We start from the raw sequence: 27,904 nt of genomic DNA, 5'->3' as shown, positions 1-27,904 counted from the left end.
TGGATGGAGAGTTGTCTCATTGACATTCTTACAATAACTTCATTATACAAGTAACCCTGTTGAAGAAGACACTAGTGATAATAAATTGGACTCAGTTGAAGCTTCACAAGACAACATCAACGATTTTACACATCATTTTTTGTTGGAATGTGATGAACATATGTGTTCCTGAGAAAAACTATTGACCTCATTTTCAGTGGTTATTTTTTTTATAGAAGAGTAAATCTTAATCAAATCCTTCATCAAAAGAACCTCCCCTAAATTCCAAACGAAATTTGTTCTAGCAATGTGAGAGGCTGTTTAAACTTCTCAAATGAAAGTTTTCCTGTATATACCATGGAACAGCAGAAATAATAGGTAAACAGACATGACAGACAGGTTTCAACATTGGTAAGGATATAATAGAAACATAATCCAAATGATTTGATTCAATATTTTAATAAAATTGTACAGAACAGAAGAGGTTACATTCATTTCTATCAAAAAACCTATAAAAGTAATTTACCAACACATTTGTAGGGAACAAAATTCTTGTACATCAGATTATATAAGCTAGTAAAATTTGATAGGATGCAATGCTGTAACTGATTATAATTAAATCAATAAAAATTTAAATTCTTAACAACAACTTAACAAACATATCAAACATCTGGCAGTATGGTACAGTCAAATACCACATCTGATGTCTGGAAAGAACATACCTGATCATGTACTGATTACTCATTCAATATTGTGATTTCATTTATTTTTGATAGTACATGTACCAAATTTTCTTGGTACAGGAACAAATTGTTTGATAATTTTCATACTAAATAATTATTTTGTGGTTTTTAAATTTCATCTTTACAAGGCTTTTGGAAATGTTTATGTTATTGAACATTTAAAGTTGTGTTTTACCCCTGCAAACAGAACAGATAATAAATAAGTTCCCAACAGAGTTATGAATCCATAATAAATATAGATGTGTATTATTATGGTGTGTATAACAAGTTCATACAAGTTTTAAAGAGTCTGATATAATTATCGAGCTTGATACATGTATCAATTTTATTTGTGTTATAAATATTCTAATGGTTATATAATTAGAATCCTTATAACTTTGTTATACTTAGGTAATATCCATATTAATTGAAAACCTCAACACTCAAATAGTACTTAATAACCATACTATTAAATTACAACCTACAGACATAACATTATATAATAATAAATTCAAATTCACAATTGCATGCATGGTTTAACAATTATATTTTGTGAATCCACTGTACTTTGGACTTAATAAAACATAATATTCCTTATTGCATTGATGTCATACACAATCATTCTATTCCAGATAGTCCTATCAACATCTGTCAAGGAATACATTGGACTTTATGATACATAATGTCCACAATAAAAATAGGTGTCATACACAGACATTCTGCTCAATATATTCATGATATTCTGAGCTATCATCATCTTTCTAAGAATTCATTTGACTATATCCATAATTGCATTGAAGTCTTACACAAACATTCTGCTCAATAGCCACACCTATCTACATCTTTCAAGGAATACATTGGACTTTAAATACATAATAACCACACTTTTATTGATGACTTATACAAAGGTTCTACTCCATGGCCTGAATTATATAAATGAGTGCATGAAATTTTATTATATAAAAGCAAAAATGAAAAATAATAATCTAAGGGTATAAGTTTTAAGGTAAGATGTTTCTAGTGCCTATTTGTGAAGAAAAAACAAACTTGCTCATAATTCAATGATTTCTGCAAATTTTAATTATTACAGGAATTTCAAAATAATGCTGATAAGTTAATTTGAAGAGGTAGAGTGAAATGAGAAAGTTTCCATAATTCCAGCAAATAAACAAAAGTATGGTAGTTTTTCTTTAGGATATGTGGCTGGATTCATCACTATTCATGGGATACTTACTTTCATAGATTTTGTGGCTTGACTTCACTTGTATAAACAGTAAATTATAAAGAAGTAACCCTAGGACAATGGACATAACTCTTACACATCGCTAGAACTCTTGTTCCAACATTTTCATGAATAGATTGCAAGCTTCTAAGTAAGACAGATTATTTGTCATTTGTTTCACATGCAGTTGAAATGGGTAATTACAAATGCAGTTGAAGAGTAACTCCCTTTAACCCAGGTTTTGTGGGCAAAACATAAAAATTCCAGTGTGCTTAGATAAAACCACAAAATAAGGTATCCACAAATAAACAATTTTCCTCTATCCCCCAACAATAAATGAGTCTACATCGGCTGTACATTCTATAAAACACAATCACTCGTAACTTTAGAAAACTTTTTATAACATGTACCCAACTCTAAAAATTATAAAACATCTGGGGAAAACCACTTGCTACATAATTAGTTTATTCATTACATCGATACTGAATGAATCTGTGCATTTACCACCGCACTACCCCCCCCCCCACCCCCCAAAAAAAATATATAACATAACAAAATCAAAACACCTTTAAGAATACTACCTTGTGTATATATTGACAAAATGGTATGCATTTAAATAAAATGAAAGTATGAGATTAGCATCTTTACATAACATTGTGACATTGAACTTATAATATAAAAAATTTCACGAAACAATTCTAACAAAAGCTTCCTTTAGATTCTCTCTTATTTTAGTCTTACTTGTTCAAAACATTTTTTTTCTTTCTATCAAATTTAACATGTGCTGCTTGCATAGCCTTTAAAGTTCCTAAAATCTTACTTAATTGCTAATGGAGAAATGTCATAATGAGTTCAAAATATTCTAAACTGTTTTTCTGTAGTAAAAATAAGATGTTAATGAAAAAAACATGATGAAAAATATAAAATGACATGTACACTGTGCATTATACTAAAAGATTATGTTTCATTTTAACAAAAAGTGAGTTTCTGGGCTAACAATCTCACTGAAGGGCAATACACATAGCCCCAAGATCAGATATAGCTGAGAAAAAATTCCTCAAGTTAAAAAAACAGAGATATTTCTATTTTCCTTTGCAACATCAAAGACATTGGCATATGACCTCACTGTGTACCATTCTACTTGTCTGCAAACAACCTTTTTCTGACCAGTCACTTGAGACAGAAAATATTTACAGAATAAGATCAAAGCAACAATTCAAGAAAATAGCAATAATGTTCCGTATATATATGAGAAAGAACTGGAAGGTCATGTGATAACTTGATGTCTCATATACAAATATTGAGTAAATTCAATCACACATTTATCAACATAATGTGTATTTGTATATGAGATAATATTTTTGTATTCCTGCTAGATTCTTTGGAGATAAAGGTCTTTAACTTAACAAAAAGGACACTTTTGTTCAAAACTGTTAAGTTTCAATAATGAAATCTGTTACATTTTGTCAGTATGTTAATCATGTTAATGATCTAACTAAAATAAAATTGATTGAATGTTAATGTTCAATGCTACTTTCAGCACTATTGCCTTATTGTGGCAGTCAGTTTATATAAGGGGACGAGGCAGAGATGCCTGGAGAGAACTTAACTGACCAGTAGGAAAATGACAATCATAATTATGATTGTATCCAAATGTTCCTGCCATATGCAGGGTTCAAATTCATAACCTCTGTGTTGACAGGCTCACTATTAATGAACTACCCTGTAACCAAGGCGATCACTAAGATAAAAATGTAAAAATGTAAATGATAAAATGATGTTCTACCCTCCAAACAACATACAGGTGTACATGTATTTGACAAGCATAATTCCTTTTGATCATGACCTGAATATTGACAATAATGATCACTGACCAATATTTACCCCTTAAAGTCCACCCAAATGCAAGTGTAAGTACATCACTCTATTTTCCAAAGGAAAAACCTGTTGAACATGTTATTACTGATGATTATTTAAATCATATTGGTTTTAAATGTAGGTTCCTTTTATCCTTGGGTTTCGGAGAAGCTATTCAGAGAAACACAATCTTATACCTGCCAGGTCATAACCCATACAAACTGCTTTGGGGAAATTCATTCATAAGTGAATGCTTTATACACTGGGTTGACTGTCTAAGCTAATTATAGAATGACACTTTTCTGCATTTCAGACTTCTCTATTTTACCCCTGACACCAATAAAGTTATAAACTTCAAAATTTGGAAGATAATAATTTTTGCACACATTTTCTGATATGCAAACAAAACTGAACAAAAGAATGATGTGAACCTCTGATAAGTAATAACTAGATTTTTCATCTGCCGAATAATATGTATGTTGAATGATTGGCACTTAACGCCAAGCTCAGTACTATTGTGCTTTTTCATGGATGGAAAAGCCAAAGTACAGCAGTGGTGAAATAAGATGACAGGAATCCAGTTTACTGTACTATAAATTGCTAATGTGTACTGTAAATTGCTGATGGATTCCTGATATATAATTTAATTTTATAATACATGTCAGTTGACAACAATACCTGGTGTACACGATACACAGTGACACACATATTATAGTTATGATATATGAGAATTTATAACACACCTGGTGAAAGGGGATATACATATGACAATCTATGACAGTGAAATACTATAACAAGTGGAATGAAATTAAATACATGTATATATGTATGGGACTATTTATTGCCCTGAAAGGAAACAAAGTGCAGACTAAACTATACAAGAGTGCTGCTATAAAAGCAAAAGATATACATATGGCACCTCATTTAATCTCCTATAACTATCATGATCTTGTAAACACTCATTTAATAGCATGATATTTTACCTCTATTATCAGAACCTAAAAAGAGAATTGTAGTATTGCATGACTATCCAAGTAGACCAGAACTATTGAAAGTATGTTCAAAATTATTAGTTTTTTCATAAAATTTTACTACTATGTGAATTTTTGTGATTGTATCTACCTGATCAAAAAAGACTGTTGGCAATGTTGTTTCAATATATAATAGGTAATACATAATTTGTAAAAAAAAAACTACCAATAATTACAATTTTTGTTTGGCATAGTTGCAAATCCTTTGCAATCTGCAATGGTTTAAGCCTTATTGATGCGAATTACATCTGCCATATATATACATTTTATATGTACTAATAAATAAAGTATTGACCAATAACCTATGTCAGATCAGATATCTTACACAATGTCATATTTACTATGTATCACATTCACATCACAATTTATCACATCTTTTAAACTGCATATATACAGCAAACAAAGGTTATAAAACACTTAATAAATATATACACTGTCAATTCAGAAACTATTTTTATCATTGTGGTTAGCGTGAATATTGCTATAATTAGAACTTACAATCTCACCTCGATACATACCGTATATCTATATGCAGATTTGCATGAAATCGCAATAATTGATTTTGGCTTTTTTGTCCATTCTACTAAAATGGCAATAGTAATGCACACTATAATTTCTGAATTGACAGTAATTTAAATCAATGGAATAATCAACAGCACTATTATCATCATTTGTACTTCTAATTCTTCATCTTTTACGAGGAATAACACTAAATATTACTATTGGTTCACGTCATACATTCATGATTGCTGATCTTATTCTCGTTGTTGGCACATATGTAATTCTCACATAATTCTATTGTTACTGTACTTGCTTATTTATTTCATTCCCTCTCCATTAAACGCACCCTATTTCATTACAATAAAATTAAAAGTACTTAAAAATATGTCAAACTGTTTCAAAGACTTGTTTTGTTTTAGTATAGAGAAATTGATTCACTGTTTTTTTTATATTATTTGCACTTAAATTGCTAGGGAGTCTCAATTTTAAATATGTGAAATATGTTAACTTAAGAAAATATAATCATTAGGCACAATTTCATATGGCCATTTTTAGACAAATTTTCAGCATCATTAATTTCCAAAAAAATATCATTCACATTATTGGTTCTATCAACAAGAAAAGATCCTCATTTCTGTGCTTTTAAAGATCAATAATTATCATAAAATATCACTTAACAAAAACAAAAGTAACAGCAAAACAATCAAGATATAACTGTGAATGTATCAATAAGTTCAACCTTTTTAACTGAATTCATCCTCCATAAAAAGAACAGGAAATAGTTTCATACACTCACTAACAGTAGTAACATCCATGTGATCGTCATGTGATCTTCTTTACAACCAATCATTCACTCAGTATGTTATATTCTATCAAATACTCAGGATAAGCCTGAGCACTATCAAATATAACAAATATTTTAGGGGCATGAATGTGATCCACACACGAGTCATAATACCTCCCTGACGGATCATCAGCAAACAAAGGAGGAGGCTTTCTATAATTAGCATTTCCACCGGTATATTTTCCAACAAGGACTCGACTGAGAATCATTCTATGCATGGGTTTTTCTTCCTGTATTTCTGGCATAACCATTGGTGGAGGAGGATTTGATTGGTAGACAACTTGTGGTTGCCCATATTGTGAATTAACAATGACAGAAGGTGATTGAGAACCAACTGCCCTTTGTCCACTAGCACCATTGTTTTGTGTTGAGACTTGTTGTCCAGCCTGTATGTTGGTGTAAAGTAAACAGTTACCCTGGGATGTATTCGATGAAGTACTAGGACGTGTGTATACTCTTAATTGTTGGAAATTTTGTGATGAACTATTATTATTTGGCTGTTGTCCAAATTGTCCTGGTCCTGGGTTCATTGATAGAGGGTTCACGATTATTGGAACCATTAAACCTGTCCCTCCATGTATATGGAAATGAGCCGGAGGGGGAACGGGCATGAACGGTCTCGGCAATCGATTACGTCTGGTTGGTTTGTCTGTGTACTGATGTGAATAGTTGGCATTTACAGCAAAGTAACAACCTGAAAAAGACAAATTTTATTTAAGCCATTTTTACGCTAAAATCTAAATAACAAAGACAATGTAAAATACAAAACAAGATGGAAATCACGGTAGTAAAATTGTGATTCTTTAATAACTACACAAAAATTTACAATTTTTAAATCTTATTTGTCTTATAGAAACCTTAGGATAAAATACCACACAAAAACGAACAAAATGATTCAAACCTAGACTCTTAGAGATTGCATTGTGAATAAATATATGAGTTTATAGTATACAAAGTCACATCAAATTGAAACATGAATATCAGGGTATATATACATGCATAATAAATAAATTACATGAGATTGGCTGGAAAGAATCTAAAGAATGTTCACCTCACTAAACTTTGTTGTTTGAACTCTCAAAAGTAGAGTTGAGGCCTGTTTGATATAGGTATCAAGCCAGTGACAAAATAAACATTTTGATGAATTCCTGTATGCAACTGTTTTTGTGTTGATCATGACTATTAAAGTAAGTCGCAAAAAAAAACCAAAAAAAACATGGAACCCTGTGTTGCATCTGTGATTACTCAGGTCAGTGTAAAAGCGCCATGTTGATAGTCAAAAAGAAAATCTATTTATTGATAAAAATACAGAAATAGCCAAAAATTTGAACTTTTTCTTAAAATGCAATTTTTTGTTAACAAAGATTATTTGATCTCGAAGCTCTTGTCCAACTTTCATAAACATTCAGCATGGTCAGAATTGGTTAAAATTAAAAATTATTGACTTGTGAAAATGTTTTATATATAGTTAATTTCACCTTGACCATAGACTGTTCCATTCTTTCCACAGACTCTCCAATCAAATCCTTTCTTACATATTGATTCAACAATTGCTGCTTGAGTGCCATGGAACAGTTTTCTTTCTTCAACATCAATTCCATCATTCTCTTGAATCATTTCAGATCTTTTTCTACAAAGATAAATTTCATAACTATTAAAAACAAATATATTCAGTGTTTTTAAGAGAATCAAATATTTTTCTAATTCATGACAATGATACGTGTAAATATTTATTCTTTTAACTGAATACACCAGTACTCAAAGAAACTACCATACAGTTAAAACAGTCAAACATTCATGCTTGGCAGATAGACACTTATTGGCACCAATATCTGGTAAAAAGATTATCCCAATTTTTTCTTTAAGTTACTATTTTGTGTTTACCTTAATTACCAAACATGAGCTAAATACTGAATACAAACAATTTACAAAGAAGAATGGTAGTTTATCTACATTTTACAAACAGATTTTTCTAAATATAGTTTTAGTAAGTTAGATGAACTATAGCTGTTTGTCTGACCAAATGTACAGCAGTATTTCAATGAATATCAGGAAGACTGGCTGATTTAAGTTTTCTTACATTTAATTAGATGGAGATCAGCATTTAATAATGTTTAATAGTATCATACAGACAGTTATTCATATATTGCTCTTCATTATTGAATTTTTTCAAATGCTGTAATTTGAATACAAATTTGTCATTATATGATGGTCAGGCATCACAACCAGTAATTATTTAAGGGGTGGTAGACTTTGCTGTTTAATGCAGATTTTTGAAAACCGCCTTTAAATTCAATCACAACTTATTTACTATACTTGGATGGATTACGAGCTTGACAGTTGATTATATATCAATTACACATAAATGAGAGGATAATAGAGCAGACTGTTACCACCTGAAAATCCAAATTTGGCAATGTTTTTTTCAAGGAGTAACAATCTGCTTTATCACCCTCTCAGATATGCATTGTTTACTTTATAATCTATCATACTGAGATTCTGTCATTATGTCTTTATAACAGCAAAATAAAAGTAATAAACTATGATATCATGTTCATAACAATAATAAACTGCTTTGCTGAGCGCAGCTGGATAGGTCGCAGAGGTACAACCCTGAACAGTTGGGACAAAAATAGACACAATATTCAAGCTTGATCATGACTGTTGATACAGGTCTGAATTTGGATTGTAATTAAATATTTGACATATTATAGATTTCTGAATAAATGTATTCAAAGAACTTGAAATTGGTTATATGAATTGAATTTATATTCAATTAAAGATTTCTTACTGTTGTGCAATACACTGTTGTCAGACTATCATAGATGCCAACCCCCTTTTGACACAATCAGTAACAAACTATCAAATTTTCCGTATTTTTGAAAAGTTTTCAGTAATCATTCATAAACGTGCATTTACCAATAAAAATTACTGACGAGTGGTTGCAAAGTGATGTACACTAAAATTTGTCATTTAACATGTTGTCTGTAGTATGTATTCCATTCATTAATTGTTCAGATGTTCTCGACTCAAACATTTTTGTTTTGTCAAGGAGAAGTAGAGAAAGCGGGAAAGCTACTTAATAAAATGCAAGTTTGCCTCTTCGGAAGTCAGTTAGTTACCCAACAATAGGTTGATAACTCCTGAGAAACCGGAAGCACTACATTGGCGTTTCCTAAATACTGGACCAGGACGGAAAAGTAATGATAAAAATCCGCGTTTTACAAAATTGAACGTCGATGATTGGGAATCTGTAACTATTCGACTTTGACCGTAATAGCGTAGTTTTTATCGCAAAATCGGAAAAACTACGGAAAAATCGTAATGGTTGGCATCTATGGACTATAAACAAATAAAGTTATTAACTTTATTCACAATGTATATTTAAAATTTATGAAAATCAATAGGAAGATTACATCGATAGCTATAAATAATTCACCAAATTTTCTTGAGAACTGCTGTTCAGCATTTTTAAGTTATTGCCCAAAAACTGGAAAATCCGACCTTTTTTAATGAATAAACCCCATAAACAGAAATGTAAAATCAAAAATTTATAAAATTCTAAAAGTAGCTTACATCAACAAATTAAATGTAAACAAATCACCAAAGTTTCCTGAGAACTGCTGAAAGAATTTTCTAGTTACATGTATTGTCAGAAAACTGGAAAATCCCCCTTTTTTTAGGAATAAAACCCTGTAAATCTGAAACCTAAAATCTAAAATTTATAAAAATCAAAAGGGAGCTCTTGTCAATAGATATAGACAATTCACCAAAATATCTTGCAAGTTGGTGAAAGCATTCTTGAGTCAAAGTCGGAAGACTGGAAAATCACCCCTTTTTTAATGAATAAAACCCCAAAACTCAGAAACAGTAAATCTGAAATTTATAAAAAACGAAAGGGAGCTCACGTCAATAGATGTACATAATTCACAGAGGTTTCATGCATATTGGTAAAAGCATTTTTGAGTTAATGTCCGACATGTTGATGACGGATGAACGGACAGACGGTCAAGGTATACCATACATAATACATCCCGTAAATGGGCAAATCAAAAGGTCTGAGGCTAAATGGTAGAACACTGGGATTGTTTTAAAATTATTGATTTAAATTCATTTCTCTGTCCATTAAATCATTGATTTTTTAATTGATCAGCACAAGAGGGTTATATTAAAAAAATTGTAACTGCCATTTGAAGGAGTAAATTATCACCCTTGGACTCACCATTCAAAATTTTGCATTTTGTCATAAAGTATAATTATGAAATTTGTCTATTGCAAAAGACAATAAGTATTGTTGCCCTTCAAGCAGTTGTTTGTGTTGTTGAATTGCTGTCTCATTGACACATACAATTATCTTGCACATGACCTTATCCATGGTTATCAAACAAAATAATTACTTACACATTAAAAAATTGCCAGAGTATAGGGTTTTGAATTCTGGAAACTTTACAAATATCAGCTAAGGGGAATTTCATTGATTCATGGAACTTAAATACCACATCTACATATTCTGGAGATTCGGGTTCCAAGGCAACTAAATCATGTGTCTGTAAATAGAAATAAAGAAACAATCAATAAATGCTATTCATGTGTCAAGTGTCAATAAACATTTTGTAATTTTATCATGGTGCTAACAACATGAACAATATATTCTCTGACTGAACTAAAAGATTTTGTTAAAAAAAAATCTTTTGCAAGAAAGTGCTGTTTTATAAATTTTGGATTCAGAAATGATTGCAAATGAAATGTGAAGATGTAGAATGTAAATAAAATTCTTCAATTTCAGACTATACATACATGTCATACATGCATGCAGGACTTCAAGTTCATTAATTAATCAATAAAATTGAGAATGAAAATGGGGAATGTGTCAAAGAGACAACAACATGACCATAGAGCAGACAACAGCCAAAGGGCCACCAATTGGTTTTCAATGCAGCGAGAAACTCCCACACCTGGAGGCGCCCTTCAGCTGGCCCATAAATAAATATGTATTCTAGTTACACCAAGGTTCAATGCCTACCTCTTATTTCATTTAAGATTTGTATGCTCTTTTTTGTAAATTTATTGGGGTGTAAAAGCGTTGACCGAAGTACATTTTGTATGAAGCGCGGAAGCGCTTCATACTAAAAATGTGCGCACGGTCAACGCTTTTACAACCCTATAAAGTTACAAAAAAAAGCATTCAATACTTATAATTACATTTTTCCCTATAGGATTCTGAAAACACGCCTTTTATGAAGTTTTTATTTCATTTACCTGTGCACTTTATTGTGGGACCTCATGTCATCATGAATGAAAAGTTTTATTGTGTGATACAACTGCTTAAGGAATAACACGTGATGTACAGTTAGCCAATCAGAATAACGTATTATAGTGAAACATACATTTAATGTAATTATATAGCAATTCATTTGACTAATCTTAATGTGTAACTATGCAGTTAAATTAGGAAATATCAGGCAAGTTTGATTGGACAATACCAAATTGTGTGCACTTTAAAGAACTCAAGTTTCCCATTACATCAATACTATCTGCCCCTTGCATACTATATATGTTCATTGTGGTCTATACAAAATGATAAATTAAAACATTTTAATTAATTAATTTTTACAGTGACTACCAAAATATTGTGCTTTTGAATACTGTCTTAAACAGGAGTACCCCACATCTTCTTTCATCAATATAATAACCAAAACATTTTCTTTTGAGGTATGGTGTCAATATAAGAGCAGAAGATGAGAGGATAAAACAGATCACCATTTCAGGGATTCAGAATTTTGGCAAGAAGTAATCCCCAACAGAGAGACTTCAGGGAGAATTGAGCAGTGCATACATCAATAATTTTCCCTGCAACAAAACTCTTTGTTGTTACTAGGAGTCTTTGAATGACTACTGTTAAAGTGTTATTTCCTTGCTTTGCGGTATGAAAGAATTGTTAAAATAAACAAAGCATAATAAATTGATCAAATTTTACTGCATCTCAAAGGCTCTTTCAAACCTAGTCTAGTTTAAATTTTCCTTCAATTGTGCTTAAAAACACTAATTAAAGAAAGATCATAAATCAACCCTCAAACCTCTAACATTTGGTGGCATGAGTTGTAATGCAAGTATAAAATTATCTTGAATACAGTCTAATTTTTTCACACTTTTTCTTTGTCATGATTAAGAACAAGCACAAAGAGGGATAACTCCATTTATTCAATTTTACTTGTTTTCCTCTCTCATCATGCTCATCTCGAAAATTGTGTTTACATGTAGATACAGAATAAATACTGTGTTAAAATTCAGATATTCTTTTGTCGTACTCCACAGGGCTCAGCTTTATACAACCGCAGAGGTCGAACCCTGAACAGTTGGGGCAAGTATGGACACAACATTTAAGCTTGATACAGCTCTGAATTTGGATTGTTATTAAATATTTGACACAACATAGGTTTCTGACACAGAATGAATGTGGTCTAAGAACTTAAACTTAATCAAAGAGCTGAATAGCTCTGAGGGGAAAGACGGCCCTTGTTTCTATTTCATTTTTTTGGGGTTGGAGTTATCTTTTGATAGTCTTCATATAAAGAATGAAAAAAAAAGAACAGCTAGAACATGTGGAAGGTTGACACTATTGGAATCAATTGTTGTTTAATGTAATTTCGTTTCTTTGATTTAGGATTCAATTTAGACCAACGGAAGAGATCTGCATCTTCTAAATCTAAAAATTCAATTAAAGTTGATAGTTAATTATCTAAAATTCAACTAGTTGAATTCTGTCATTTAACAACAACTACAATAATTTTTGAAATCTTAATATTGTACGACTGAACTGTAGGCTAGGGCCATTTTCCATTTTTTGTGGCAGTACTCTTAATCTTTAATTTTGTTCTTAAGAAAGTTAGGACTGAAAAATCTATTCAGTTTTAAATTTCCATTGATAAAGTTCCCAGTTATATCTCTCATCACAGGGATACAGCTACTAACAAAAATAACAATATGATTGATGTAAACTGTGTGAAGCTTGTTTCCAAATCCTACATTTTGAAATATTTGTAAAATTTCATGAATAAATAGGTTTAAACTACAAAATGCAACATTTGTAATTTTTTTGTAATTAGTACAATGATTATGTTGGTACACAAAATTTAGTTTTAATGAAAGACTACTTATCATATACTAAATGTCACATTTTAAGTGTTTATTTTGGTGGATAATTAGTTCATAAATTGAGGTGCTTCTGAATTGGAGGAAGATTCTCAAAACAGAGTTTTACAGAAAAAAATGGAAAAGATCGTTTCTCTCCCCGATCTCATGTAGCCCCTCGGACTTCCTGTTTACTTTGAAAGTTGTTGACCTACAAATTAAAGTATTGCATGTTGATGTTTAAATCATCTACAGCAAACATCATTATGTTTAAATTCAACAAATACTATTTTTTAATAAGTGCACAATCTTTGAGAATGATTTAAATAACCAGTGATAGATATCCCTGCTTATGAGTAGTGTGGCATTCCAACAATGACATCACTATAAAATATAATGTAGGTTGGATATATTTAGAATATCTCGTCATACTGATTTTTCCGGATTGTAAAAGAAACGTAAATAGTGTAAAGGAGAGCTCGATATACGATAATTTGGAGAGAAACAGAAGGGAAATGTGTAAAAAAGTGTTTAAAGTCAATTTATTCATTTGTGTCTCCCCATCTCATCATTCTTAGAAAGATTTGTTGGGGGGTTTTCCACATTATAAAAACAAAATGAATGATGTGAGGGAATGTCACTCTGGTCAACCCCATTGGGGATTGACGGCTTGAAGCCGTCTTCCCCAAAAACTTAAAAATTTTAAATTGGACATTTACCTATTATGGTCCAATATCCAAAATCTAAATACATGGTTAGATTCAGCATATCATAGAACCCCAAGAATTCAATTTTTTATGAAATCAAATAATGTGCAATTTTAGACCTCAAATTAATGTGGACCAATTTTGTTGAACAACGAGGCCGAAATCCGTTCAGCATATTGAAGAACCCCATGTATTTAATCCAGTGTTCCAGCTAGGCCGTTTTCAGAGGGCGCGGCGCCCGCCCTTTTCCGAGTGGCGCCCTGTGCCCTTTTTACAGTTTCCAGGGCGCCCTGCCTTTTTTGAAAATCGATTGCATATTAATTTGCGTATTGATATGATACGCTAATTACTAAATTTTACCTGGGGAAAAGATTATGACTTTGTTTACCACCCCAAGCTAATCAATGGTTACAACTGGTGTCATAATCTGTTGTTATAGGTAATCCGTTTATCGGATGGGTCATTAATGATCATCAACATTAATTCGTTCAAATAGAATCGGTCAGTCGGCAATTATCTTTGAAGAAATGTGCATACAACAACTTGGGCACAATTTGCGATGTTTACCGTAGTTTCATGGAAGAAACGTAATGACAGAAAGTTGGAAAACCATTATAAACTCGTTGAAGACATTGTTTTACTTGTTTTCTGTAAAATAAACAGAAAATTCAGACGTATTTGTCATTGACTGCCTTCATTTTTGATACGAAAATAACAAAATCGGCCGCTATATTGTGATCATATTTGCATCATATTTACGTACTGTTTATAATCCTCCAAAGAAGGAGCACACCCGAATAAAGAAAGATATCTCAATCTGATTTTTTTCCTAGCATTGAGTAACCCATTTACATATTCTAAAATGTGTCTCCATACTTCTTGCTTAAGAATATATATGTTTAGGTATTTATTTTGAGTTATGGGAAAAGTTAAAGAGGGTCTTAGTAGCAGTGTTGGTAGGGTGCCTTGGTCATCTTTTTCTGTATTCTTTATTTTTGATACTATTTTTCACTGTTGCTTTATATCCTAAAATTGTGAATTTACTGAGCACAGCTGTTTTGTGCTGTATTGCCATCAAGCACAGCAGGGGTAGAAAGGTGAAACTGGTAAAATGTGGTAGACCATAGAAACAGTATGAAACAGATCTCCTTTCAAAACATACTGCATATAAAGTTCAACTGTGCCAAGCAATGACAAAAAAACTTGTGTGACAAGCTGCTTGACAAGTTTTTCAGCATTAAAAGTAGAAAGATAGAGTTCTATATGGGCTAAAGATGTTGTTCTTGTATAACCTGTGATTCAACGAATAAACACAAATGTTTGATTAACATCTTTTATTAAAATATGCCCTTTTCATATTATCATATCGCGCGTCAAATGCCCTTTTTCAGGATTGGCACCCTGCCCTTTTGAAAACCTAGCTGGAACACTGTAATCTTTGTTGAAATCAAACAAAGTTTAATTTTTGACCCTTTGGACCTTAATGTAGACCAATTTGAAAATAGGACAATACTGTGCAATTGAAAATTTCTTGCTATTGCGCAATATTGTGCAATTAGATATTTCTTGCTATTGCGCAATACTGTGCAATTGAAGATTTCTTGCTATTGCACAATACTGTGCAATTGAAAGATTTCTTGCTATAGCACAATACTGTGCAATTGAAAATTTCTTGCTATTTATTGCGCAATATTGTGCAATTGAAAATTTCTTGCTATTGCGCAATATTGTGCAATTAGATATTTCTTGCTATTGCGCAATACTGTGCAATTGAAGATTTCTTCCTATTGCACAATACTGTGCAATTGAAGATTTCTTGCTTTTGTGCAATACTGTGCAATTGAAAATTTCTTGCTATTGCACAATATTTTGCAATTGAAGATTTCTTGCTAATGCGGAATACTGCACAATACTTAATATAAGAAGTTTAATTTTGGACCCTTTGGACCTTAATGTAGACCAATTTGAAAACAGGACCAAAAAATAAGAATCTGAATACATGGTTAGATTTGGCATATCAAAGAACCCAAATAATACATTTTTTGATGAAATCAAACAAACTTTAATTTTGGACCCTTTTGGCCCCTAATTCGTTGGGACCAAAACTCCCCAAATAAATCCAAACCTTCATTTTGTTGTCATAAACCTTGTGTTAAAATTTCATAGATTTCTATTAACTTATACTAAAGTTATTGTGCAAAAAACAAGAAAAATGCTTATTTGGGACCTCTTTTTGGCCCCTAATTCCTTAACTATTGGGACTTAAACTCCCAAAATCAATCCCAACCTTCCTTTTGAGGTCATAGACCTTATGTTAAAATTTCATAGATTTCTGTTAACCTATACTAAAGTTATTGTGCAAAAACCAAGAAAAATGCTTATTTGGGCCCTTTTTGGCCCCTTATTCCTTAACTGTTGGGACCAAAACATCCAAAATCAATCCCAACCTTCCTTTTATGGTCATTAACCTTGTGTTTAAATTTCATAATTTTCTATTTACTTATACTAAAGGAGTGCGAAAACCAAATGTCTTCGGACAAGGATGACGCCAACGTGATACCAATATACGACCAAAAAATTTGCAATTTTTGCGGTCGTATAAAAATAACATGTTAATTTCATGCAATATCCGAATCATGTGCATTCTGAGTTGGAATTTTCAAAATCATGAGGTGAAATTGGTAAATTTTGTGTAAAACGAGAGTGACAAACTTCTACTTGGTACTGTATTAGACCAATGTCAGGAGTCCTAGGATGATAATCTCAACCACTTTGATGTGGTGAGCCCTGCCATTTATATTGCCATATATATATGAAATTAACAGTGACCAACACACAAGTTAGTATTGAAAGAAAACTGGTAAGAGTCCATTAATAGATTTAACAAGTTCAGCTCATTGTGCCCCAAAAGTATGTTACCCCATTATTTATTTATCGCATGTTTTCAAAATGTAAATAGTAAATCTTGTTATATCTATATAGACTGTTAATTAAGAATAAATGCTTCTTTTTGTAACCTCATTGGAGTGTAAAAGTGTTGACTGAAGTACATTTTGTATGAAGTGCCGGTCAATGCTTTTACAACCCTATGAAGTTACAAATAGAAGCATTCAATTCTTATAATTACATTTTTAAGCTAGGATTATGAAAACAGGATGTTTTTTAAGTTTTTATTTAATTTACCTGTGCACTTTATTGTGGGATCTGGAGTCATTATGAATGATTTTTAATTGTGTAATGAAGCTGACTAAGGAATAAAGCGAGATTGCAGTTAGCCAATCAGAATAACGTACATGTATTATAATGAAAGATACATCTAATGTAATTATATGTCTTTGCCTTGCATGTTGATGTTATCCTTTTTATATTTTGGTTAAAATGATACCTTTTTTCTGTCCATAACAGTCCAATTGTCAGGTAGATCTTTATTTCTCTCCAGTTTGTTGTCAGCTGTACAGCCTGTGGACCTATTTTCTGGAACAGACGGTACTTCTTGTGAGTTAATGTTGTGTCCACTGTCCTCTGATGATGAGGCATTCTTAAGTATCATATTAGCAATATAGTCTATATAATCATCATCAAGTTTTGTCTCTAATATATCTACAACCATCTTTGGTAAAGACTGATTCAATTCACCTGAGAAAAAAAAAGAACATGCCACAATCATTTTGACAATGTGCATTCTTTAAATATGTTTATTGAATAAAGAACTTCAAAGCATGATAAGACATCCTATTTAAAGGAAATTAATATATACAATGATAGATAATGCATTTCAATTTCAAAACACCCTTTTTTAATCTAAAGAAAGGCATAAAAAGATTCATTCAAATTTTAAATTAGAGGCTATATAATAATTTTTTAATTAAATTTGAATTGAATATGTGAAAATTCTTAATTACATTTTATTTAATGTTGAGTAAATTGTTATGAAAAGTAATTAGAGATTGGAGTAATTGCATTGCTTTGATGTACTGGTTAAATTTTCAAATCCTTTCTGAAAAACAATCATTAGACAATTCTCTGTATATACAGTAAAATATTTAATACTATATTTTCATAGCGTTTTCCTTTGAAGGCATATGCAATCTTTCTTTTATTCATTCCATACGATTTCCTTGGTCGCCATCTTGGAAGTACACACCGATATCCATAAATTTATAATGATCAATATTAACTTACCTGCAACTTGTAAATCATTTTTAGGTTATAAAATACACTTCTAATATAATTTTATTCAATAATATATGTTTAAAAGTCACTCAAATGTGTTAATATTGATATTTGAAGAGTTATTCGGTCATTACATGTGTTATTCGGATAATAACAGTGTTATTCGGTCATTCGAGGTACCGGTTAATTTGTATTTTTTTGATTTTTTTTTGTAATTTTAATAAATTTTGGTAACTAAAAATGACAAGACAAATTCTTTAACTGGGTTTATTATTAAATAGTCCATTCATATAAAAAAAAAAAAAAAACCCTACCTATCGCCCTGCTCTTTTTAATGGAACTCTGGCTTTGGCAAACCAACATTTTTTTCAATGTGGCCCCACATCAAGGATATGATATAGACCCAGAAAAAAGTCTGTTACATGTATATATTTTGAACAATAAATATTTAGAGGTCATATTTTTTCTTGATTTAATAAAATCTACCAACCCGACACGCATGGTTTAAGTTGTATTTCGTCACATTTCATTATATTATGACACAAAAAAAATACATTGTATCCTGGACTCATCAAAATCTTTTGGGACTCACCATTTCTAAAAGTGATGAGTCCCAGAACTCACCATGAAAAATTCCTAGTGAGAACCCTGTATAATTGATTAGGTGGTGGGTATGTGGTTCCCGTTATTGCCTTTTAACACAAGACAATATTTCATCTCATTGCAGTAAATTTAGTTTTCAAACTTTTTTATTTGTTATATAAGTTGCATAATTTAATTCAAACTTAATCTGTTTTTTGTGGTATGAAGTATTTTATATAAGTTTCATAACATTTGATTGAGGCAAACTATAGTTAGAGAACAGGTACCCACTTTCACTGGGGTAAAGCTGATGACCGTAACTGCATTCACGGTCATCCCAAGATGTCGGATGAAAAATTAGGTCAGTTTCTGTATGTCTGTTAAAGTGTTTCTATATCATTTTCTTTACAAATCATACATTGAAACGATGTAAATTTATAAAATAATCACTCGAAAATCACTAATTACTTCCGTGAAATGTGCATGAAACGGGAAATTCGATTTGAAAAAATCGTTAAGATGACCGTAAATCATAATCAAAATATTTTCAAGATGACCGTAACATAAAACAAGGATGACCGTGATTGGTAAAAAGATGACCGTAACTTGTAAAGGATGACCGTAATTTGTAAAGACTGACTGTAATTTATATAGGACGACCGTAACTTTTATAGGATGACCATCAATTCTAAGAAATATCCGTATTGTATTCAAAGCTTTTTTGTTGAGTTTGTCGATCTCAATAGGGACTCGGTTAGCGGATATAAAGGTGTTTCATAAATTTCTTTTTTTAAACTATAATATAATTGGCCATATTTAGGATTTATAACAATGATAGTAAATTGCATATTTCTCGTAAACAATGAAATATTTATTGATATCGACGTTAAAATTTTAACACAAATTTACAGCGATACGACGAAAATTTGAAGAAACATGAATGTGTCCCTAGTACACGGATGCCTCATCTACACTATCATTTTCTGTTTAGTGGACTATGAAAATGGGATAAAACTGTAATTTGGCATTAGAATTAAAAAGATCATTCCATAGCGAAAATATGTACTAAGTTTCAATTTTATTTAACATGAAGCTGGACAAACGGACAAACAAACAGACGAACGGACAAACGTACGCACAGACCAGAAAAACATAATGCCAATAAATGGAGCATTAAAAACATTAATAATTATACATACGAATATTTGGTAATCGAGCCCATGTGTATGGGTCCAGAGGAAGCAGATTAAAATCTTAATTTGTCTTGATATATGTAGGCGGAAACACTTTTGAAATAGAACAAAAGAATCGAAGCTCTGTGTTTATCGAGAAAGCGATAAAAGTTAACTGTAATGTTTGATATAGTAACAAAATTTTAAAAAGTTAATAGAAACAAATTTTTAAAAACACCATTTGCATAAGTTTTCAATATATCTATTACATAGTAATGCAAAACAATAAGATATCAAGTCGACGACATGGTTCTTATCGGGGCCTTTTATAGCTGACTATGCGGTATGGGCTTTGCTCATTGTTGAAGGCCTTACGGTTACCTATAGTTGTCAATGTTTGTGTCATTTTGGTCTTTTCTGGATAGCTGTCTCATTAGCAATAATACCACATCTTCTTTTTTATATATAGTATCTATAAGTTGGATGTAGAAAATGCATAACCTCCGATTTTTTTTATCACGGACGGAGAACATATCAATCTTTTAGTTCAGAAATTTTCGTGTCTGCCCTTCCATTATGTGAATCAAGAAAAAAATCCCCAAAACAGGTAACGATTGTATCGAAAAGAGAAAAATCGAGTGCACCTTTTTATGTTAGGGCATGTTTGGGGTGTATATTTTGTCTTTAAAACGTACAAAGCAAGAGTATTTTATATAGCATCTCGCTTCAGATTCTATCATTATTATATATCAAAGCTACAGGTTGACTTTATAACGTAAAAAAATGACAGTACGAAAAGATGAAATATATGGGTCAATTGAGATACCTATCTAATGAATCACAAAAACAGAGTAGGTGTGTTCGAATAGCTATTTTTTCTAAAAGTACTTGACGACAGTCTTTTAATTTGGATGATGAAAATGTGTGTGTGATAACTAGGGTTTATAATCTTCAACCACTGAAAATGTTTAGTCTGCCCTTCCACGAAATATTTAATTAGAATTTTTTTAAATGCTTAAGAATTTTCAAAAATTCCATCTGACATCCAAACAGACAATATTTTTAAGTTGAATCAATGCAGACAATATCATTAACTAATGCTCATTAGCTAGTAGATACATTTGTATTTTAAAATATAACTGACATATAACGATCGATCGTAATGGTGCTATGTGGATAAATTTATCAGTTTTCAAGAGCAAAATTGGCAGAGCGTCATCCCTACAATGGCTTCCATTTCTACGACTGTGAGCAAGAACTGGCGTAATGGGGAGATAATTTTGAAGAAGTAGAATCCTGACTGTATGAATAACATTTCTGTATATATACAAATTGACAACGTTCCGCCTTGTGATACGCTTTTCGTACAATACTACCTTCACTAGTTTATTCGAATGATATTTTCAAAATATTTCTGTTATTTTATTTGCACGACAAAATGAAAGACGATATAATATCAATGGGTGTACATGCAATTTTTTGGCATTTTTAAAAATGTGTATTTATTATATGTCATTAAAAGGAATCCCAGAAACAAAAAAAAATCTTTTGTCGAGCAGTTGAAGGCTGTGCACCGCATGCCTTTTGGCAAATTCATTTTAAAAATTGAACCCTCTACTGTAAAAAAGATACATATGGTAATCTTTGCATTTGAAGCACGTCTTATTTTCTTCTATCTATAGGATAAAACTTTCATATTAATATGTGTATACCAACACGATTAATCATTTGATACAAAAAGATAGTTATATAAATACGGATATTTCTTAGAATTGAGGGTCATCCTTTAAAAGTTACGGTCATCATTTACAAATTACGGTCATCTTAAAAGCAGTTACGGTCAGCCTTGTTATGAATCGCTGATTCTGTTACGGTCATCTCGATTGTGATTTACGGTCATCTTGGCGATTTTTCCAAATCGAATTTCCCGTTTCATGCACATTTCTCAGAAGTAATTAGTGATTTTCGAGTGATTCTTTTATAAATTTACATCGTTTCAATGTATGATTTGTAAAGAAAATGATATAGAAACACTTTAACAGACATACAGAAACTGACCTAATTTTTCATCCGACATCTTGGGATGACCGTGAATGCAGTTACGGTCATCAGCTTTACCCCAGTGCACTTTGGGACCTATGGACGGACGGATGTACAGACTAACAGGGTAAAACTTAGTGCCCCCCTCCACTACCATGACTTTGGCAGGCTGGCAAGGGCTTTCCAAATATGATGTGACAATGTAAAATCTAAAAGTCATTTTGAAAGAAAGTTGAACAAATTCATGCAAAGATTCTTCTCACTTTGTTTTATAATATCATATCATACATTTTCATATCTTTCTACATTATTAAGAAAGAACCATGTATGATATTGGTGCATACATACCAATTGGAAAGTAACTGTTACAGCCAGGTTTCAGACAATGTAAAGTTTCCTGAAAAAAACATTAAAAGGAGTTATTTATTTACAAATCCTTACATCATATAAACATAATGTACAGCCACATCAATTTATTTTAAAATTTGTAAACAAATTAAACATTGTTAAATGCAAATAACATTTAATTTAACAAGAATTTATTTTCAAGTGTTTATCATGTTTATAGCTGATTGTTCCCAACATGACACATGATGAAGCAGGATCTTTTAAATGATTACAATAATCATGATAATGGATTCATGTTTATATAAATGTCAGAATACTCTTTTGCATTACCGGTATATACAATGTGCATGTACAATTGGCAAACTGTAGTTTCACCAGAACTATTTCATGTATTTGTATTAGAGTGATGTCTTGTTTTATTATGTTTTTAAACCAAACAAAATCATGTTGTTTTTATACATGTAATACATTTTATTTATAAATTGGTACATAATATACTTGAAACAACATTTTTCCTAATAATGAAGACTTCCAAAAAATTCTTTTATTCATTTAGTCTACTTTCATTTTCTAAATACAATATACTTAAAACATTTATGTAGCAAAATGAGAGGTTCCAACACATGTAAGTCCTATATCATGTATATATAAAAGGTGGATTTCAACCATATGTCCCCATACAAAAGCATTTATTATATTAAACAAAAAGGGGGGTTCCTTATATATTTTTTTTAAAATAACCTACTTTTGCTTTTCCTGTCAATACAACCTTGACCTTTTCTTCCAGACATGTGGTACAAGAAGGATGGCCTTGAAGACAACGTGACAGTTTAAGACCGAGCAGAGACATCTGACATTGACTACACTTCTCACTTCCCCAGGATGATGATTGCGTCTCTTCACTACTCTGGTGATAAAGATATCGGGTTTGTTTCTTTGGAGGCAGTATTTTATCATCAGATTTTGATTTTAGATTTTGTTCAGATAATGTTCGTTTGATTCCAACAGCTGGAGGTGATGACTTTAATTCTTGGTCCCCAGATGATGTAGTTTTACACAATTTTGAATGTGATGACAAAGAATTGTTTGAACTATTTAGAAAATCAAGATCCTGAAGTAATTCATCACAAATATCAGTCACTGTTTTGTTGGGTGAGGATGAAAACGATGGATTACAAGTAACGGAATTTGTCCCTGATGTTGAAAGATTTGATTGAGTTGCATGGTCTGATGGGTTCCAAATCCCTTGTTGACTTTGTATTTTATCATGTGACTCTTTCAAAGTAAATGTTTGCTGATAATGCACACTATTGCATATTGTTTGTTGGGTCATAGATTGTGTTGATTGATCATTACTTTGATGCTGAGTTTGTTGTTGGCCTGCACTGGTCATAGAACTATATACTGACTGAGTGCAGTCTTGTTTGATCTGGTAACTTGATGCTGAATCAATTGGTTGTAATGTTTGGTCATAAGTTTTTAAAATTCTTATCTGACTAGGCAGTTTTTTTCTTCCCTGTGTAGAATTTCCAGTAGATAAAATATCTGATATATTGAAAGACTGTGGTTTAGAGCAACAGTTTGATGGTTGTGTTTGGTCAGAGTTATATAGTCTTGGCATTGACAGTATACTTCCACCATTGTCTGGTCCTTTTATAGCGAATGGATCGTCGCTACCGGCATCTTCGTCATCATCATCATCTTCATCGTAATCCTCTTCCGAGGATCCTTCTTCTGAACTGTCAGTGATGTCATCATATTTTGCTTTAGATGATAAATCCAGTGGAGCATGATCAATGGCTGACATTGAAGAATTTGTGTTTGAACATGGTGTCTGATCAACCGAAGGTGGTGTTGGATTGTCAGTTAAACGTAAAGTCAAATCTAAATTTGATGAAATACTCAGGCTGCGATTAAAACTTGTGTCACATGGTTTACTTTCAGACTTGATATTCTCTGCAGAGGGTTTCTCCTCTTCCTTAACATGAATTGTTTCTGAGACGAATATGATGTCTAAGTCTTCGTTTCTCTCTTCACGTAGAATCTCAACATCACTATCATCATCTACAAAATTGATAAAAAAAATATATAATTATCAAGATGGTCAATGATGGTAAAAATTAGTTTGACTCACTATAACTTTTTAATTCTAGTTCTATAATCATGAAGTTTAATCATTAATTGATGTTTTCAAAACGATTTTTAAAACTACACAATATACAATGATATATGCTATAGCAAAATGGCATCATTGCATGATCCCATACTTGATTGGATGTCATATATGTGCCCTTTGAGTGGTGATTGCAGCGTCCTTGTACCCTGTAGAAGAATTGAAAAATAAACATTTAGGACTTTTTCATATTTTATAACATCTTTTCTCTTTACACATTTACCATGTTTACATGCTTTATGTACAATGTAGTACATTGGTGTAATTACAGATCTATTTTGAAACATTATTTCTGTCAAAAATTCGCAGTACTAAAGTGCTAATTTTCAATATATCAACTTCAAGGACCATAACTCATGAACAGTAAAAGTGAAAATTGTTGATATCCATACGACCAAACAACCTTCATTATTTTGTTTAAATCAACATATTAAAATTTGAAATGCAGTGGTTGAACTATTGCCAGCTTGTCCTACTGCCATACTTCACTCAATCATTTAAACAAAATAATTTTTTGCAAAGTGACAGTATCACATATTGGAATGGAATTTCAATATCTGTTTAAACATGTTAAAGGTAATGTATTTATTCATCATGTTCATATCTAACATGTCTAAAGGATTCTGAAAGCCCACATGTTGTCTTACATGTATATAATTTATTACTTCTTTCTCTTCATACGCATGATAAGGAATTCTGTGGTCAGCTAGTCCAAATAATTATAATGTCTTGCAAGGCTATTTTATTATTTTTCTGGTCAGTGGTCAGCCAATTCAGATATTAGTTACCGTATTTGTACATGTTGTACAATGCTGTATCCCAAAAAGAATTGACACATGGGTCATCATGGTCATGAAATTTGTGGAACTATCATCTCTTTAATTTTAAATATATAGGTTTAAATAACTGGAGATATAAAGGTAGTCTAACTGGTTAATTAAAGTAAGATCTTCTTACATGTACAATGTACAAATGTATACCCTGCGGCTTGGAAATGATTTATTTTCAAAATATTGGTGCTGCGAGCAACTTCTTCATGAACATACTAATGTCTGTAAGTGCCTGATATTTAATTAAATATATCATGAGGTATGACCAGGTGAAGGGTTCACCCTAATATGTCTAGGTGTAATGTACAAGGATCTCGGACACAGGGTTTACGAGTGTAAGACGAAGAGGTTGTACACAATAGTGGACCTGTGAGCTGGTTAAATGGACGGTTGTGAAATTGATTGACTTATCATGCTTCTGGATGATCTTCTTTGACTCAGTTAATTAGATCCAGAGTTTGTAAGGGTTTAAATACACCTTACCCTATTAGACCGCCATTACTGTATTAGATCATACAGGGTCCCGTAAAATTTTGACGTCATAAAGCAAATTATCTGACGCCACAATGGAAAAGTGATTGTTGTTGACGTCAAAAGTTCAAGCGGCCAGATTAGCGATAAGGTGTATCCCCTGGTATACATACCATCCATTTAATTTCACATGCAACAAAAATCTGTGAAATACAAATTGCTTCCATCATTCATTTTTTTCATTTTGGATTTGATTAAATCAGAATTTAGTACAATTGAAACTTTCTCCTTACCAATCAATGTAATCAATGTTGAAAAATTAGAAAAATTATCAATATCAGCTGATTACTCGTTCCCTTGTTTCATGTCGTTTTGGGCAAATTGCACAATGGTTGAATGGGCATCAGTGAACTGGTGACTATTTTACGATTGTTAATCCTCGGGTATGTCTAAAACCAATGAGAGGAAACTGATTGATGTTCTAGACTCAAATGTTGTGCGTGATTCATACTAATTGATCAGTTATTGTTTATTTTCATTTCCTCGCACGAGTTGACATCAAGAGATAAATCGCAAAAATGACCATCCCTTCACCACTCTTATCTTGAAACTTACTTGTTCAAAACTTGATATTTACTTACTGTCTGAATCAATTAATATAGGGGTGTCTATTGAGGAAGTCATAATGTTCCCCTATGTAATAAAACCCCAAATATTTTGGATTTTTTCTTCCGAGAAAATTCAATCATTTTACAGGAAGTTAGTTATGTCACGTGATACCTATGACATACTTGGCGGTCGTTACAAATACCCAAAATTCGACAGTTTTTAATAATTTATGTATATCTTTATTTATGTTTGACCAGAGACATATAATACATTGTATTATATGTCTCTGGTTTGACCACGTTGACCTATAATTGTATACTTTTACAAAATGTGACTTGGATGATAGAGTTGTGTCATTGGCACTCATACCACATCATCTTGTATATATATATAACGTTATATATATTTGTAGCATATTATCTTGTAAATTGTGATATATATGAAAAACTACCATACATTTAATAGTTTACTAAAAAAAATATTACACCAGGGTTTTCGATATCACAAACTAGTCAAAACATTTACCATCGGTATAAGGACACCATTCGTAAATATAGCTCAACATGCAGACTTCTTATACGTTCAGGTATTTCACATCTATTTTTTTTATGGAAATATTCTTTATAAAGCACAAAAATGTGAGTATTCACCTCAGAAACTAACAAAACCTTTAGATAGACTTATTAAGAAGAGATATAGTTATGATACTGTTGTCAGGTCATTAAAGATTGCATATTTTGGCGTTGATATTGATTCACTTATAGTGAAAAACATTATGTCAGTTATAGGACTAGAGATCAATTTTATTACAAAAAACACATGCGATTCACTGATGTGTAAAACATTGCTCAAAGATAAATGCTGCGCAGATTGGCAGAAAGGTTTAACAAACTTTCCGAAACTACGAACATACAGGCTCATAAAATCTGAATACTGCTGTGAACAATACATTGAACTTAATCTTAATCGTACTGAAAGATCCATAATAGCGCAACTCAGGTGTGGCATTCTTCCTCTCAGGTTAGAAACTGGTCGTTTTGTAGGTGAAGACGAATGTGACCGTTTGTGTAAAATGTGTAGCGATAACTGTGTGGAAAACGAATTTCATTTCCTTATAAACTGTAACTTTTATAACAATCTTCGACTGCAACATTTCTCACAAATAGACAATTTATGTATACTATCAAATGAAGAACAGTTTAAATATTTACTATGTCAACATCCGAGAAAAACTGCTAAATATCTATTGCAAGCTTTCAGTAAGAGAAAAAACTTTTTATATGAAAATTTTCGATAGCATTTTATTTATTTTTGTTCGTCGTACCATTGAAATTTATGTTTAAAGTGACTTATAGACCCAAAGGGTCGGGTGTTCTAATTATTGTTTTTACATCTCACTGTATTATATAATATTTTGTGAAAAACACATGTCACTATAATAAATAATTTACTAACTACTAACTATAGGGTCTTTGCATGGGAACTAAACATCTAAACACATTTATTCAAAAA

The 27,904-nt window shown here is 31.6% G+C and overlaps 1 protein-coding gene across 1 annotated transcript; it reads right to left on the bottom strand.

The window, feature by feature from the left end:
• Window positions 1-422: 422 nt before the first annotated feature.
• On the bottom strand, window positions 423-26,562 carry LOC143082676 (uncharacterized). The gene is made up of 7 exons (XM_076258485.1): window positions 26,425-26,562; window positions 23,055-24,373; window positions 22,310-22,358; window positions 17,380-17,630; window positions 10,558-10,703; window positions 7,635-7,786; window positions 423-6,850 (listed from the first exon to the last, which is right to left on the bottom strand). Exons 1-7 carry the CDS (start codon window positions 26,465-26,467, stop codon window positions 6,159-6,161), a joined length of 2,652 nt encoding a protein of 883 aa, XP_076114600.1. The 5' UTR covers window positions 26,468-26,562; the 3' UTR covers window positions 423-6,158.
• Between the last annotated feature and the right edge of the window lie 1,342 nt (window positions 26,563-27,904).

Source organism: Mytilus galloprovincialis, chromosome 7, assembly GCF_965363235.1.
Source record: "Mytilus galloprovincialis chromosome 7, xbMytGall1.hap1.1, whole genome shotgun sequence".
NCBI lineage: Eukaryota > Metazoa > Mollusca > Bivalvia > Mytilida > Mytilidae > Mytilus > Mytilus galloprovincialis.
Note: the sequence above shows the minus strand (reverse complement) of the source record. Positions and strands in the feature narration are given on the sequence as shown.